Raw genomic sequence first — 15,700 nt, forward strand, 5'->3', positions numbered from 1 at the left:
CAATGAGGCTGTAGTGAGGAGAAGAGGTAGGATGAGAGGCCCCTCGGGCTGCAGTCCCTGGGCAACAAGCTGTAGCATCCATCTCTTAGAGGCAGTTTAAAGCCTGCCCGGGGGCTTCCAGAGCAGAGACCTCAACAGAGAACTCAAAGAGCTCCTTAAATTTAATTTCGGATCTGAGGCTATCTTCTGAATTATCTGCAGATGCTAGAAAGGTCTAGTTTGCAGTACGAAAAAACCCAGAGAACAGCAAAACCAATAATAGAATCATTCATTTGTGTAGCAAGTTATATATTTGGTTAGTTTCCTATTCTAGGTAAATATTTTCTAGAATTCTTGGAGGTGTGCCAGACAGGGATTACATGTCCGCATTGTATAGATAAAGAAAAGGAGACCCACGGAAATCATGAAACTTTTGAGGGCAAGTGAGTTAGACAGGTCATCTGATGGCACTCCAGTCTGCTTAGTGCATTGGGGCCCAGTTTGATCTGAGTGTGTTAGGACAACATCCAGAGAGGAGTATCCAACCCTGTGGAATCTAAATCTGAAGTGTGATAATGGTGCTCTTGCAGCCTGGTGGCAGGGGTGAGGGAGGGTAGCCAGATGAATTCTCACATACGTTTCTAGTAGTTTATAATGCTGTATGACCTAGAACATGGAATGAAGCATTTCTTTTCCTTTGTCCATCCATCTATAAATTCTCCCTCCTAATATTTACTTAGCACCTATTCTGTCTTGGGAATTCATAGTAAAAAAAAAAAAACAGTAGGTGCCCCACAGGAGGGCTGATCTAATTTGCTACGTCACATGAGAGAAGGGAATTTGAAAATTATTTCTTTCACATCCCAGTTAGTGTTTGGGAAAAAAAAAAAAAAGGGGAAGATAATTATCATAGCATAAAATAATTTCCAATTTCCTGAGTGCTAAATGAAGTAAAAATTATAGTTAAATTAAACTCATCAGAGATGTTATAAAAAAAACCCATTCTAATGAAATTATATATCTTCAAATCTAAATATTTTCAAAGAATTATGTTTATAAAAGGAGCACCATTGTTTCAACAAATGAGCAAAAATACATCCAATATGAAATTCCTTATATTAGAAATGTCAAAGTTTGTGCAATTCTTGACAAGCTGTAAACCAAATTTAATTTTTGACTGTAATAAAGAATAAAAAGCATTTATCTGAGCAAAAGGAGCTGCAGTCTGGGAGACACAGATTGAGGTAGCGAGCTAGATTGTGTTCCACAGAGACAAAGGGGAGGCTGCCTTTTGGTGACAGTTCTGCTCTGTGGTGAATGGCTGCTCAAAGTAATAAACTGAACCCAGGGAGGACGGTGAGTGTCCATCCCAGGTTCTTACCACCAGCGCCTCAGCTAAGTCACTGATCATGCAGAATAGTTACTGCTGCTGGCTCTTTAACCTAAGTTTAAAGGATAAGACCCTTGACCTACAGGGGAGAAACGGGATCCATTTCCACCCAGCTTTGACAGTCCCTTCCTGTGGGGATTGAAGACATTCCTTGTCTTCTCAAAGGAGTGAGAGCAGTGTTTCGTGTCTAGTACATTTTCTCCCATGCGGTATGAGCTCAAAGAAGCCACACTAATTAGAGAAAAGTACTGGTGAATCAATACTTTCTTCTTATTTTTCAATGTATTTGACATATGAAGATAAGGTTTATGCTTACTAATTATCCTTGTTAATAAAACTAAAGTCAGCATTACTCTTCAACGCCAGAGGGACTTACTTCACCACTGAAACATCCCTTCAAAGCTGGGAGAGAGCAGCAAAACCCAGTTAGAAATAGGCACTCCTGAGAATTCAACTACCAGATGATGCCTCCTACTCTACATGCCCATTTCTATTTCTATAGTGAGCTAGCAGCAAATCCAAATTTCTGATTATCTACTTAACAGTTCCACCTAGCTATCACAAAAGCACACCCAATTTACATGTCCAACCCAAACTCAATTCACCTTTCCCCCAAACTCACTTCTGCTTTTAAATTCACAATCCCAGGTACCAAGATCATAATCCACTCAATTTCTCAGGTAAGGAAGCTTAAAACCACATTGGCATTCTCTGATCAGTCATCAGACCCTGATAAATCGGCCTTATTGAAGCTCTCACCTACTCGTCAAGTATTGATTGTGCACCTGTTATATTTCAGGCACCATTTAAATGACTGGGCATGCGACAAGAAAACAAGGTCACTGCTTCTTGCAGCTTACATTCCGATGCAGCTGTCAGACCCGCAGACACGGGAAAAGCCAAGAAGCACAGTAAGTTGAAAAAGTTGTAACCGATACAAAAGAACCCAGCAGTGGGTGATCTGCTCTGGAAGGAAAAGGGGGCATGTGTTGTTCGTATGAGGACCCGATGGGGGGCCAACGTGGTTGGAGCAAGGTGCGCTGAAAGGAGAATGGTTAAGATGACGTCAGAGGCCCTTGCAGGGCCCTAGTCATGTACAGCAATGAAGAAAGGGACCTGGAACGTAGTCGCAGACTTCGGGAAGCCAGCGAAGAGGTCCCAGTTGTGGAGTCATGTGATCTGAGTTGTGTGGCTTCTCTGTGGGGAAAAAGTTAGGCCGTGGAGAGCAGCTAAGACTTGGCTGCTGGGGTCTTTCCAGGTCAGAGGTGACAAAGGTCTAGACAGGCTGATGGCAGTGCAGAAGCAGAGAACCCTTGCCGCTTTTCTATCTTGAATTATTTTAAGCCTTTCTTATACTGCATTTTGACTTTCATTAACACCCTCCCAGCATGCCTCTAAGTCTGTATGCGCCTAATCTGTCCTCACACACTGCCTGCCAGCTAGACTTGGCCACTCTTCTGCTCAGAGATCCCAACTCGTTTCTCATTGTCTTACAGAGAATTTCAAAAAGAAGTACAGGACATCACACAGCTACGCAGGAGAAATTTCAGATACTTTTAACCAGGTCCCATCTGACATAGAGTGATACTCTCTGAGCACCATAAATGTGTATGTCTAATAACTTTCACCAAGAGATATAGGTAATCTGCTCTCTCATCTCCCAACCATCCCCAGGAACAATGGCTTGTAAGATATAATTTACCTAAACACGAGATCTGTCCAAAACTGCTGCAATTGGCCTACCCTCCATTCATGGTCAACATCTCACCATCTCCCATTATACCTTTTATTTATTTTGTTCCCTCAACCCTGAGGGAGAAGAAATATCCTGTTGCATTGTCTGGGGAGGTGGGTAAATATAGAGGTACACAGGTGATTACAAGACAACAGGATAGATATTTTGAAACAGGATTGAGAAGACTGAACGATGTCAGGGAAGGTAGCAAGATTCATTCTGCTTCCTTAACTAGCACAGTGTCTGCAAAATAAGATTTTGATAAATGAATGAATGATGAATGCGAGCAATATCCACTACTCAAGGTCAAGAAGAACAGAGCAGTGTTGCTTCTTTAAGCTGAATTGATGCCACAAAACAGTGATTACTTTACATAGAAATAAGGAAGGACCACTTAAACTAAGATTGCTTTTAAGGCAATATGTTCCAAATGAAAAAGGACTCCACTAGTCAGAAAAGACATTTTATTTTCAAGCTTCTAAGAGAGTTCTACAAACAATAGAGGCTTAAAGTTAAAAAAAATAGAAAAATAAAAAATAAAAAAAAAAGAAAGAAAAAAAGAAAAAAGAAGATAAAAAGAAAAAAAGAAAAATAAGTATTTTTAACTATTGAAAAGTAGACAGCTTTTTTTTAAAACTTAAACATAAAAATGTGAAAACACACTTGTCAAATCTGATCCAAATACATTTATAGAAAAAAAGATCGTCCATGGTGACGGGGTTACTTATAGCCGTGCACTTGTTTAAGTGCTGTTCATATTCCCTTCGAATTATTTCTTCATTTCAAATTCAGTTGGAGAACTGTGCAAATCTAGCAAAATATTCTTTGGATTACAAAAACCATATTAAAAAAATGAACAAAACCTGCAATTATGGAAGTATTGAGAATGTGCAATCCTTCACCGAAATGAAAGATTCCAAAGTGACATTGTCCACAGAATTTATTCCATCGAAGTGTTCAGACAGTTTGATTTAAATGCAAAGTAAGATGGAAGTGAGCACTTTCATAAAAACATTTTTCTTTGTATGCCTTTTGACTCAAGTCATAAAAATAGTATGTAGCAAGATATCGAGAAATGCTTGAAACCAACTTTCACGATAAAGGAAAAAAAAAAAGCTAATCTAAAAATTGCCTGCAATCCAAGAGAAAGCATGTGCCCTGTGTCTAGGGGGAAAGAGGAAGCACTTGCAGCATGACTTTGTGTGGTCTCTCCCCAGGTATTGCTACGTTTTGACCTTTGGCCCAACTGAGCAGGTGAAATGTCCTTCACAGAAGTCTCAGTCCCCAGGCAGCTGGATGGGACTGCAGGAGACCACAGGCATACTCCATCCAATGGCATTAACTCTCAGAATCCACCATGGTCCCTGCCTTTATTCTGAGCTTATGGCCCAAAGCATATTTTAAAACAAAAGTTTGAAAATGAATTGCTCTTTCTTTTGTCAAAATTTAAAATGCCACATTATTTTAAGAGAAGTTAAAATTACAGGAGGAAAAGTAAGCAGTTCTGACGGTTAGAGTCTTCATGAGAGCCTGGCAAGATCAAAGTAAAGAAAAATAGAATAACGTTGGAGGTCTGATGACTACATGTGGCAAATTTGTATTTTTGACTCTTCAGCCCCCCGAACCCCAAAGACTCGGTATGAGGCATAAAATCTACATCTTGAACTTTGGAGTTCTGATCATTTCATTCCCTCATGGATTCATCTCTTAACCACTGAATTACTGATATACAAGATAAATGCATATTATATAACAAGTATTGCAAAATCCTAGACTGACCTAGATCTTTAGCATTCTACTTTTTCAGAAGATGTGTGTGAACAGAAGCCAGAAAGCTTACACTGAGAATGTACAAAAAAAAAAGCTTTACATGATGTTACAGAATCTTGTCTGAAAAAACATTTGCAAAACATATTTGATTTTAAATAAACAAAGCAGCAGACTATAACAGATCATAAATAGGGTTATTGAAAGATCACAATATCTTGAATTAGAAATATAAATGGGTCATTAGAAATACTTTTTTTCAATGTTAAGAATCAAACCCAGAATTAAAAAAGAATCTTTTTTTATTTCAAAGGTTGCTTCTTATATTGAAGCTCATATTAAAGCAACAGTACAATGTTCATAAAATATAAGTGTGATGCCGTAACATTTCTTACATGTCAGAATACTGATATTTGTATGTATACTAAAATAAGAACTTTAAAATTGTACAAATAGATACATTAAAAATGACATAGAAATAGGGCGCCTCTCACTGAAACAAGACAGTTATATCTGGCACGTATTAGTTTAAGATGAAAGTAGAAGCAAAAAGATTTACAAGAATCAGCAGTAACAAGATTGATGCTCAAGAGACATAATTGTACATTGTATTGTACATACATTGTATGGGTTTAAGCTGGCTGAATATTATATATTTCAAGTTTAAAAATGCACTACATATAGAGTGTCCATAGTTTAAGGCGAAATTACAGCTCAGAACTGTTGTTGTCCTTTCTAAATTTGTGGAAGATTCTTTGACAAAAAAAAAAAAAAGAAAGAAAGAAAAAGGATTTAGATGTTCATAACACATAAACAATTTCCCTTCATTGTAAGTTCACTTTTAGACTTCTCCTTCACTTAAATATTTTGTATGCCAAGTGGTTTTCTTCTAGATAAGTTGATAAACAACTTCAATATTTGCCTTTTTGTGTGTGTGTGAGAAAAAGTACTTCACAGTATTTACCACTTTGATATCCTTGGAGTTTTATTAAATGTATCCTCTCTGTAAAACTTTGCTTGTTTTAAATGAGCCTTTCCTTGATTTAAAAAAATACCTGTTTACATTATCTTCTAGATTCTTCAGAACGCCCGACACAGTTCTTAAGGCCAAATTTGTATCGTTATTGTTAAGAGTCGTCATCAAAAGTGTCTTTGGAACCGTACAAGTCTGCTAGTTTCTTAAAACGAGGTCCCCAGTTCTGTAGGTAGTCATAGTCCAAGTCTGAATCTGTGGTGGCAGACTCTAAGGAGCTCAGGGACCCAGCCACCGAGCCCCTGCCTTCATAACCATAGATTTGGATGGAGTCATAAGGAGGGGCGGTTGGGTCATTATCTGCCTCTTGTATTCTCGTGTTGATGAAGTCATCAACATCCACACTGTTGGGCGCTGGCCGAAGCCCAGGTCTAGGCATGTACTGATACTCGGGTTTTATGTCTTTGCGAGGGATAAACCCATTGATGCCGTCAGGATTCTGGAGGGTGGCAATATCAAAGGCTTCTGTGTCTTCCTCCCCACCCCCCTCATCATCGTAGGTAATGATGTTCTCACGGACATCTTCTTCTTCAAAGACGATGAGTGGTTCTTTCTTTTGCTTCCTCAGGGTCACAAACAGCACTACAATGACTGCAAGGAAAGGAAAGGAAAGTGAGCATAGGTTAAAGTCCACTATTCCCAGATTCTCTACCCAGGAGAGCTCTGCTTCCTGTAAAGCATAGCGTATACATGGTTCAGAACTGGAACCAGTCTATGAAATGAGAGCTTTACCTAGAATCCACAAAGGGGTGTAAAACTGCCCTCCAACTGGATCTTCCTCTGCTGCCAGGAAAATAGTACATCCAAACAAACTGGCAAGTTGGAGCTATTTTCAGCTTCTTACAAATGAAGCCGACATCACTGTTTGGAAGTCATCTTCCTAAGAGTTCGGGAGATTCTAAATATGTGGAGTGCAGCCTCCTAAAAATGGCCGATGTCAGTTTCTCTTTGGAAAGGAAGACAGCTGCCTCTCCAAGGTTACGAATGAGTACAGAGACTCCCAGGTCCGACCTTTCTATAGGAGGTGATGCCTGGCTCCTGCCCAGACGTCTGGAGTGGGGTGAGCATTGACCCTACTCTATCTTAGTAAGACATCTCATAAGTATGGCTGGATTCTCTTCAAACTACCACATAGATGAGGAGAAGTTTATAGAGGCCCCATGAGACAAACGTTCTCATTTATTTGAACACAAGACAATAGCATCAGCTGGACTCCAGATGAAGAAACTCTGCCTCTTCCCCTCTCTTAGAGGGAATTCCACTAAGCTCAGGCAATCTAGGATGGGTGAGTAGAGCTGCTTATAAGGGAAGTTTAGACAAGCCTTAACTCTTTATCTATTGCCTCCCTACAAGGAGCTTCTACTATGTTCCATTAGAACAATCTCCCACACACTCAGCTGAAGAAAATGTCTGTGGCAGAATTTGGCAAGTGGTCCAAGAGCCTCTCTGAGTCCACCATCACTCTGAGATACAGGAATGAGTGCTTGCACCTGCCTGGACTGTACCTGGCTCCCAGGGCTCACCAAGCAATCTCCTTCCTCTGTGCCTTGTTCTTGACAACACTTTTACCCGGACCAGTCCCTTTCACTTTCTTTGCTTGGCTGACTGTCTTATCTCTCATCACAAAAGCCTTCCCTGGCATCCCATCCTGACACCTGACAGGGCTATTGGCACCTGCTCTGTGCACCAACCTGCCCTTGTGCTTACCATCGTCAGAATGCTTATCACATGGTTTATACATCTGGTTTCCCAGCCAGACTGTGAACTTCTCAGAGCTCTTGTATTCTGTTCCCTCTACTTGGAATATCCATCCATCCTAGCTAGCCTCTTTCATCAGCTGGAAAACTCAGCATCTGACAAGTCACATCCTCCAGGAAGATGTCTCTGACCTTCGCAGTCAATGTCAAGCATTTTCTACTCTTGTGCCCTTTGGTTCATGTCCCTATCATGGGACTCACCGTGTGCCTCTGTCGTTTATCTGTTCAGGCATAAACTGTCCTTGATAGACTACGTACTTATCGAGCAGCAAGATCTTGAGTGATTCTTCTTTTTATCCCCCAGGGCCAAACATGGAATCCAGTACCCAGATAATACTCTGAAACAATCTGTTGAACTGAACTCACTGACTCCTCCCTATGCAACCGAGCTCTATAAGTTTATTCAATGGGAAAAGCATCAATTTGGTGTCAGACATACTTGGATTTGAATCCTGATTTTTGTCACTCAGTTTCTGAGATGTTGGGAGAACTGACCTAACCTCTTGAGGCAAGCAATGGTAGATGTTATTAGCATCAGTACATTCCTGTCATTACAGAGTAAACCACAGATGGGATGGCAGTGCAGAGGAGGGGCCCCTAATTCAGCTCGTAAGTGCAGGGAAAAGTTCCCAGGGGTCTCCATAAGTGGAAACATGCACCCAGATATCCCATGTGATAATTAGAGGTGGTGTCAAGATCCAGCTTTAGCTAGGTGGCCTTCGTCCACTTTTGAGTCCTTCATGCACTGTCTTTTGCCTCGTTATTATTCTTTCTGCCTCTAATTCGTCTCCTGCCTTTTGGAAGGCAATCCGTTGCTCATGTACTAGGTCTTTGCCTAAACTCCTCTTCTGTAAAACCTTCCCTGAGATCCCCCTGTGGCACCCCTGGTGGCTTCTGCTATGCAGTCCTGTGACCCCTGGCAATAGGCTCATTATAACTTTGTGCCGACTCTGCTCTAACTGCTTGTCAAGTTGTCTGCCCCTTCTCCATTCCATAGAATGCACGGGGCAAGCACGGCCTCTTTGTCCCACACTGTATCCACAGTATATAACACAGTTCTGGAAACCAGCCTGACCTCGAGAAATATCTGTGTTTCAAAGACAGGTATCTGGTTAAGGCCCTTCCTGCAGGTGAGCGGGGAGAAACCTTACCCAGGAGAATGACAATGCAGGCCAGGATGGCGATCAGCGCCCCCGTGCTCAGGCCGGCGTTCAGGACGTAGGCCTCGGCATTGCAGGAGAGCAGCGCCCCGTTCACGTCGCACCCACAGACCTTGATGCTGAGGGTGTTGGTGCTGCTCATGGGCGGGATCCCGCCATCGCTGATCACGATGGGCAGGAGGTACAAATCCTGCTTCTGCCGGCTGAACCCTCCGCGCCGGGCATACACCCCTGCGGTGTTATCTGTTGGAAGAAGGGAGACAGGTGTGCTCTCACATGAGACCGCTCCGATCACAGCCTGCACACGCTTGCATTCAGCCTTGCAGATTAGAGGGTGCTCTTCTCATTACCAAGGTCAACAGCCAGGATCTCCCCTACTTTGTTCTTTAATCTAGGTGTCTCTAGAAGCCGCAGGCATTTGGTGCGACAGGATCACAGAATAACCTCTCGGCATTTTGGAACGAAACTCTGAAATTGGCTCTTTTTTATTTGGTGGATACAGAATGCCTTCACTGGCAAGGTAGCCACACTGTTTTCTGTTGGAGTGTTGTCCTTTTTGTCAAATACAAGGAAGTTTGGGCTTCGACCACATACTCTGTGTTAGTATAGCATATAAATAAATGCATAAGTGAGTGTGAGAAAGAACAACAAAAAAAAACCTCTTTTCCTTGTTTGCACTTTTCCTTCATGACAAGCCTGTGGCCAATTTTCATTTGTTTGTTTTTTTCAGAGATTTCCTGTCTACTCTCCAACCTTGTCCAAACTACGAACCCAGCCGTGAGTCCTAAAGGAAAATACCTCCTTTAAAGAGGAACTATTTTATAAACCTAGCAGCAGGTTTCTAGTTTCTTTGAAATTCAAGCACCATCAGCCACTCAATCGAACACGTCACCCCTCCTATTTAAAACGATTCCAGGTTTTCTCCAAGGCCCACCCAACACAGCCCTGCTCTGCAGAGTGAACCACCAGATCTTTCCCAAATCTGGACTTCACCTTGCCTTCCAGGCTCACACCCCACCCCTTCCCACACATCCCAGTTCAGCTTCACAAGCAGAACTCACGTCTGCTCCGAAACACCACTCTTTCAGATGCACTGACTTTTTTACTGGAAAACTGTTCGAATGCCCCAAGGCTGTTCCTTTTATCATGACAGGTGAACTCCTCAAGCCTCAAAATTGAATCCAAAAGGCGTCTGTCTCTCTTCAGGGAGCCCTTCCTACACCTCTCCCATCACCTCTTCTGTGACTCATGACACTAGATTCCTGCAGAAATTGGTATCTTGCTATGGTCTGTCCTTATTTGCTGGCGTCACCATTTTGACATCTTCTAGACTGTGAACTTCAGGGGAATAGGGGGTTTTATATGATTCATCCCACTCTCTCCAGTACTGGACATACAGCAGACATTCAATAAATATTTGTTGAACAAGTGGCATAACTGTGTTCTGGGAAAGGTTTGACCAAAATTCCAGATGTCGGCTTTCATGCATTTCTCAATCTTTTGTAACCTATGCCCCCAAATGTTTTCTCATCATGTTTTCTGCATATCTCTACCAACAAAAATATTTTTTCTAGCCTCTGGGAAAAAAACATTGGTATTATAAAATACTAGAAGTTTTGAATATATGGTATCGAATCTCTCTCTTGCTCATGCGCATGCACGCATACACACACACACACACACACACTACACACAGATCCTCAATGTGGCCTGCCTCTGTTGGTGAGTTAAGAATCAGTAATTCATAGCAATAAGAATGTTATAACCAACATGATGGCCCAAAAGCTAGCAGGCTTTAAATGGGTTGACGGTACCATGGATTAGCTTTTGTCATAGGAAAATAGAATCGAATCTCAAAATTAAATTGATATATTTTAGGTTAAAGAAAATGTATTCTCTGTGAGAGAAAATAAATATATAAAAGGCAGATTCAGTCTCATTGAGGAATGAGCAGATATTCTGAATATTGCAGAAGGTAAGGTGTGGATATGCACTGGCTTTTGGCAAGACTGGTGATGACAGATTCTCTGCCCTTTGCTGCCAACATCTCAGTCAAAACAAGGCAGAAGAGTTAACTCTCATTTCTGTATTTTCTGAATTTTGGGTGATTGGCATATATTGCTCTTATTACTGGAGAAAAATTATACAAACTATGAAAATCATGAAAAGATAAAAATAAAGTGGTCAAATAAAATATTAACTTTTTTTCTCATTCTAGGCTATACCACTGTCCTATGTATGACAATTAGCAAATTTACATAGCTATAATAAATTCAAAAGATGTTTTTTCCTTTTCACAAATTTTTTGAGTTCAATAAGACCTTCACAAATTAAGTTGCAATATCTAGCCCCATTTTAATGCTATGAAATAACACTAACAACATCATGAAAAAATGAAAATTAAAAATTTAAGAAAAAAAGCAAATTGATTAAACCGCTTGAACAAATGTACCTCTCAAATATGGATGATATCCTCTTTACTTAGTTTATCTTTGGGGTCCCGCCCTGTTACCCATGGTGTTGGTTTGGAGGAAATGTGACCTGAATGGTTTTGTTTTTTTAAATTTGTGGAAGGCGTAATTTAAAATCTATTCTTCACCGTGCCATCCATGCAAGACTGTGCCTCCAGATCACAGCAGGCTGGCTTACACACTTAAGTAAATGAAAATCAAACACTAATGGAAAACATGGACCTGAGCAGGACGCCAGCATGTGAATTCAAGATGTTTCATACTCTGAATTGCTGAGTCCTCACAGGCACACTGACACTGTTACAGAGAAGCTCATCACAGTACTCAGGTGACTGGACCACTTATAATCTCTGAGCGATAGATCAGTAGAACCATGAGAACTTTTTTTTTTTTTAGTCTCTTCTAGTCAAACATGTTTTGCATATGGATTTTAATATTAGCCCAAGAGGTAGGAAATAAATGGACTGAGAGCCCCTTCTTTGGCACGTACTAATTACCTGCTTTAAAATGAGTCATGTGTCCCCCTCACTTGCTCGTCCATCTTTAAAATGAGAACACTGGTTAACATCAAGCATGCCTCACACGATTGTCATTGGAACCAAATAACGTAATAAAAGCAAGTGGTGGCCCTCCATGCCGTGCTTCCTGAGGGCTCAGGATTCCTTCTACCAGAACACCTGACACCCAGTACTGAGATTCTCCAGGACCAGCGAACTGGTGAAGAAGGAATGTGGGACAGGAAGTGTGTTTAACGAGCCTAGGTGGTCCATGCTGCTTCAGTGGATATAATATTTCCCCTCGAGAGCCAAGTGGTTCCAACACCGCAGAGAAGTTGAGCTTTCTTTCGAGAGGGGCATTTCAGAGGCTTCAGTGCTATGTATGGCCTGTGCTCGTTTTCTTGTGATCTACTCCGACCCGACCACTCAACTGTCACTAACAAAGAGTCACTAATCGGCAGGAACTTCATAAAAAACAAATAGAAAAAGAAATAAACTAACAGTAATAACAAAACCCCTATACTGGAAATCAGTTTTGCATTTTAAGTTTGACTATAGCTGCCCTTTCATCTAAATTATTATAATTAGCCAGCCACTCCCTATCTGTCTTTGAGAGAGTGCCCTCACTTGGGACATACACATTGCTCAGGTTTATGGGTGACCCAAGAAAAAAAAGAGGTTCTATAAGGACACATTTTCAGGGAAGTGTCAAGTTGGCTCCTTGGTTAATAACACGAGGCAGAAAAAGACAAATGTATCAATTTTTAAATTTCTATAAAGAGATTTCTTAGATCCTTCTCCTTTATAAAGCTGCCAAAGAACAAATCTCTTAGTATTTGAGTCAAGTCAACCTTGGTTTGAATCTTGAATCTTTTACAATATTAACTCCCTTACTTTATATATGTTTTAGGTAAATGCCTAGAGTTTCTATATTCTTATCTAAGAAAGTAATAATTTTTCGGGTTGAATGTGATTCCATTCATAAAGGTACTTAGCACAGGGCCAGACTGTTGAGATGTACAGTAAGTATTCATTCTCTTCTGGACTCTTTTCTCTTTAGCAGTAGACTAACGAGGAAGAGAAGCTTGTTGGCAAAGAGAGCAAAGTGAATTCCTAGAAAAATCATCTCCGCTTGAAATGCAGCTGCCCACACAGAAGGACCCATCATCCAGAGGTAAGAAAACAGTCTATGCTCTTCAGTCCTGGGCAACAGATTTCCCAAGGTAAGAAAATGTTTTTCAAGCAACTCAGTTTTTCATCCTGACACCTAATGTTCTCATCCCTGGCCACAGACAAGTGAACCAGTTCCATTTTCTACCTCCACTTAGGCAAAAACTTGCAAACGGGGCCATTAATTACTAACTATATGCCATGCACAAATCATAGTGTTTCTATTAATGGAAAGTAAATTGAAGATTCAAATTTTTATGTCTACAGCCTGGACTCTTAATCTTAGGCTGTTTTTACCTGTGCCCTTTGTCATTTCACTAACATTATGTAAAGGTTCCTGATAATGATTGTTTCCATGGTACCAGTTTGGAGATGCAAATATAAGGGTTATGATGATGGTGTGGCCCAATGGAGGGATACAAACACTTGACATTAAGAAGAAAAATTATGTTTGAATAACCTGGGACATTTTTGTAAAGTAATGCTAAGTTTAAAAAGAAAAAAAGGAAATCAGGATATTAGTGTCATGGTTTTTCTCCTCCAACTCTCTTGAGCATTTCTCAATGTTATTAAATTTTCCAAAAAAAAAAAAAAAAAAAAAACAAATAAACAAACCAGAAAAACATTTATTTCTCTATAATATTCTGCTCTTGGGTTCTTAGGTTGCTTGCGGTTTTTTTCAACTCTTATGTAATGTTGACATAAACATTTTTTTACCTGATGTTTTCAAATTTCAGACCCTTTTCTAAGATAAATTTCTTAGAATAACTGGTTCATAGGATGTGACCTTGATATTTATTGATATTTATTGGCAAGTTGGGTTCCATAATCCACAATGATATTTCAGGAAATCGCTTTAATTTTTGTTAATCTGATTGGTTATTAAAAGTCATCATTTATTCCACCAATTGAAATAAATTAGTTAATAAATAGGAAAATTATGATGGGGAAATAGTGCTTGACTGGGCACTAACCTTGGATTATGCCCAAAAAAGGTAGGTGGGCAGCAAAGCAAAACAGGTGGTGTGCGGGCATAGCCCCTGCATGTCAACATCTTGAAAAGAGGAAGCAGTGCTACAAAGAATTGGTACATGCCACTCTCCCTGAGATGTCAGGAGGGAGGCTTCACCCCAGATGAGGGATGCTTCCCTGAAACTCTTAAGATGCTATTCTCACCACTCCTTCCCCTCTGCCCTTCACTGCTCTGACTTGATCGGAGACCCGTCAGCCTGTGAAGAAAGGCCTAGCTGTGTCAGTCTGGGGCCCTTTTTGTGAGATTGTTAAAGATCTGGAGAATCTAGGACAAGCCTTGCTCTTATTTTGTTCACTTCTGACCCAAATGTACCTCCTCTACCCTTTCTGCTCAAACCTCAGAGACAAAGTAGATAGGTCTGCCACATGAAAAGCCCCCACGTACTTGAAGACAGTTAGTTATGAAGTCATAGCAGAATAATCATTATTTGGTTACTTTCCTCTGGACTATCTCTACTTTCCTGGAAATATGGCAATTGCATCATCAGGATAATGAAAAAAATACATAAGCACATATGTGAAATATATATATAGTGTGTGTGCCTCAAAAGTCTTAATGGAGTTTTAAGGGTTAATAATTTCAGAAGTATACATGCTACACAATGACACAAAACATCGTTGGAAGGCTTAATTATTTAGATTTTTTGTATTCAAATTTGTGATGTCTGAAAGATAGATTTTAATTTTTGATGCCAGTATTTGCCATCTTTGATCTGAGAGACTGAAATAATAGAGATTTCAAATAATATTTTTAAAGTTTACACATTTATATTTGATATTGCTGCCGTTGAAAGATGAACATAATAGCTTGTGCAGATATTTCTATTTTCTTGCCTTTCTGAACACCATATGATCTGTCTCTCTACAGCACACACATTGCACATTTCAGTCTATGGAGATTGTGTGTTTGAATGTCTGTCTTCTTCACCAGCCAGTAATCTCCTTGAGGGCAGGGACCTTATCTTGTTCATATTTGTGCTGTAGCAATGTTTTTTGTGTTAACAGAATGAATACCTCAATGATATTCCTTTTACTGCATCTCAGCATAAACCTGGCTTTTCCACACAGTCAGATTTTACTGACTGCATTGTGGACTGTGTTCCTGCTAAATATCTCCAATTTTTTATCTCATACTCTTTCCTGTTATTTAGGTTGAGTCAGATTCAATTAAGCAACATTTATTGAGCTGCTAATTTGTACAAACCTTATTCCTTTTACTTCTGCATACCTTATCTCAAAGAATTTTAAAACTGTGCAAAATATATAATTATCCTTACTTTATACAAAAGGAAATTGAGAAATAAAGAGGGAAGCAATTATTCACAATAACATGGAAAATACAAAGACCAGGATTCAAACTCCTCTAGGTTTCACTATATTTTTATCAGCATGCAGCTGACCCTAGAATCCTGATACTATTGCATGTAAATTACATTGATTCTTGTTTCTTTTGTTTTGTTTTGTTTTTGCCAAATGTCCCCAATATGATTATATTATTAGATGGGCCCCGTCATAGCCTCTAGGAGGATCCAGGTAGACTCAGGTCCCATATAGAACCACTCTTAGAAACCTAAGAATTTTATGGCAGAGAGATACACATTTAACGCCTTTCTTCTCATAGTGTTTGCGGAAACTTACATTTTCAAAAACACTGACATGCAAGATGTATGGTGATAGAGAAGGAGAAAGGAACATACTACCTAAGTTTA

At 40.0% G+C, this 15,700-nt stretch overlaps 1 protein-coding gene across 2 annotated transcripts in view; it reads right to left on the bottom strand.

Annotated features, from left to right (window-relative positions):
• Positions 1–3,683: 3,683 nt before the first annotated feature.
• CDH11 (cadherin 11) overlaps positions 3,684–15,700 on the bottom strand; it is an 82,024-nt gene continuing 70,007 nt past the window's right edge. The window contains exons 10-11 of one of the 2 annotated variants that reach the window (XM_023528554.1): positions 8,813–9,064; positions 3,684–6,495 (exon numbers count right to left, since the gene is read on the bottom strand). In XM_023528554.1, the coding sequence (XP_023384322.1) occupies positions 5,999–6,495; positions 8,813–9,064 (749 nt within the window). In that variant the 3' untranslated portion in view covers positions 3,684–5,998. The remainder of the gene's footprint in view (positions 6,496–8,812; positions 9,065–15,700) is intronic. The other variant, XM_011356676.1, reaches the window with a different exon arrangement.

The sequence above is a fragment of the Pteropus vampyrus genome, unplaced genomic scaffold, assembly GCF_000151845.1.
Source record: "Pteropus vampyrus isolate Shadow unplaced genomic scaffold, Pvam_2.0 Scaffold29, whole genome shotgun sequence".
NCBI classification, from domain to species: domain Eukaryota; kingdom Metazoa; phylum Chordata; class Mammalia; order Chiroptera; family Pteropodidae; genus Pteropus; species Pteropus vampyrus.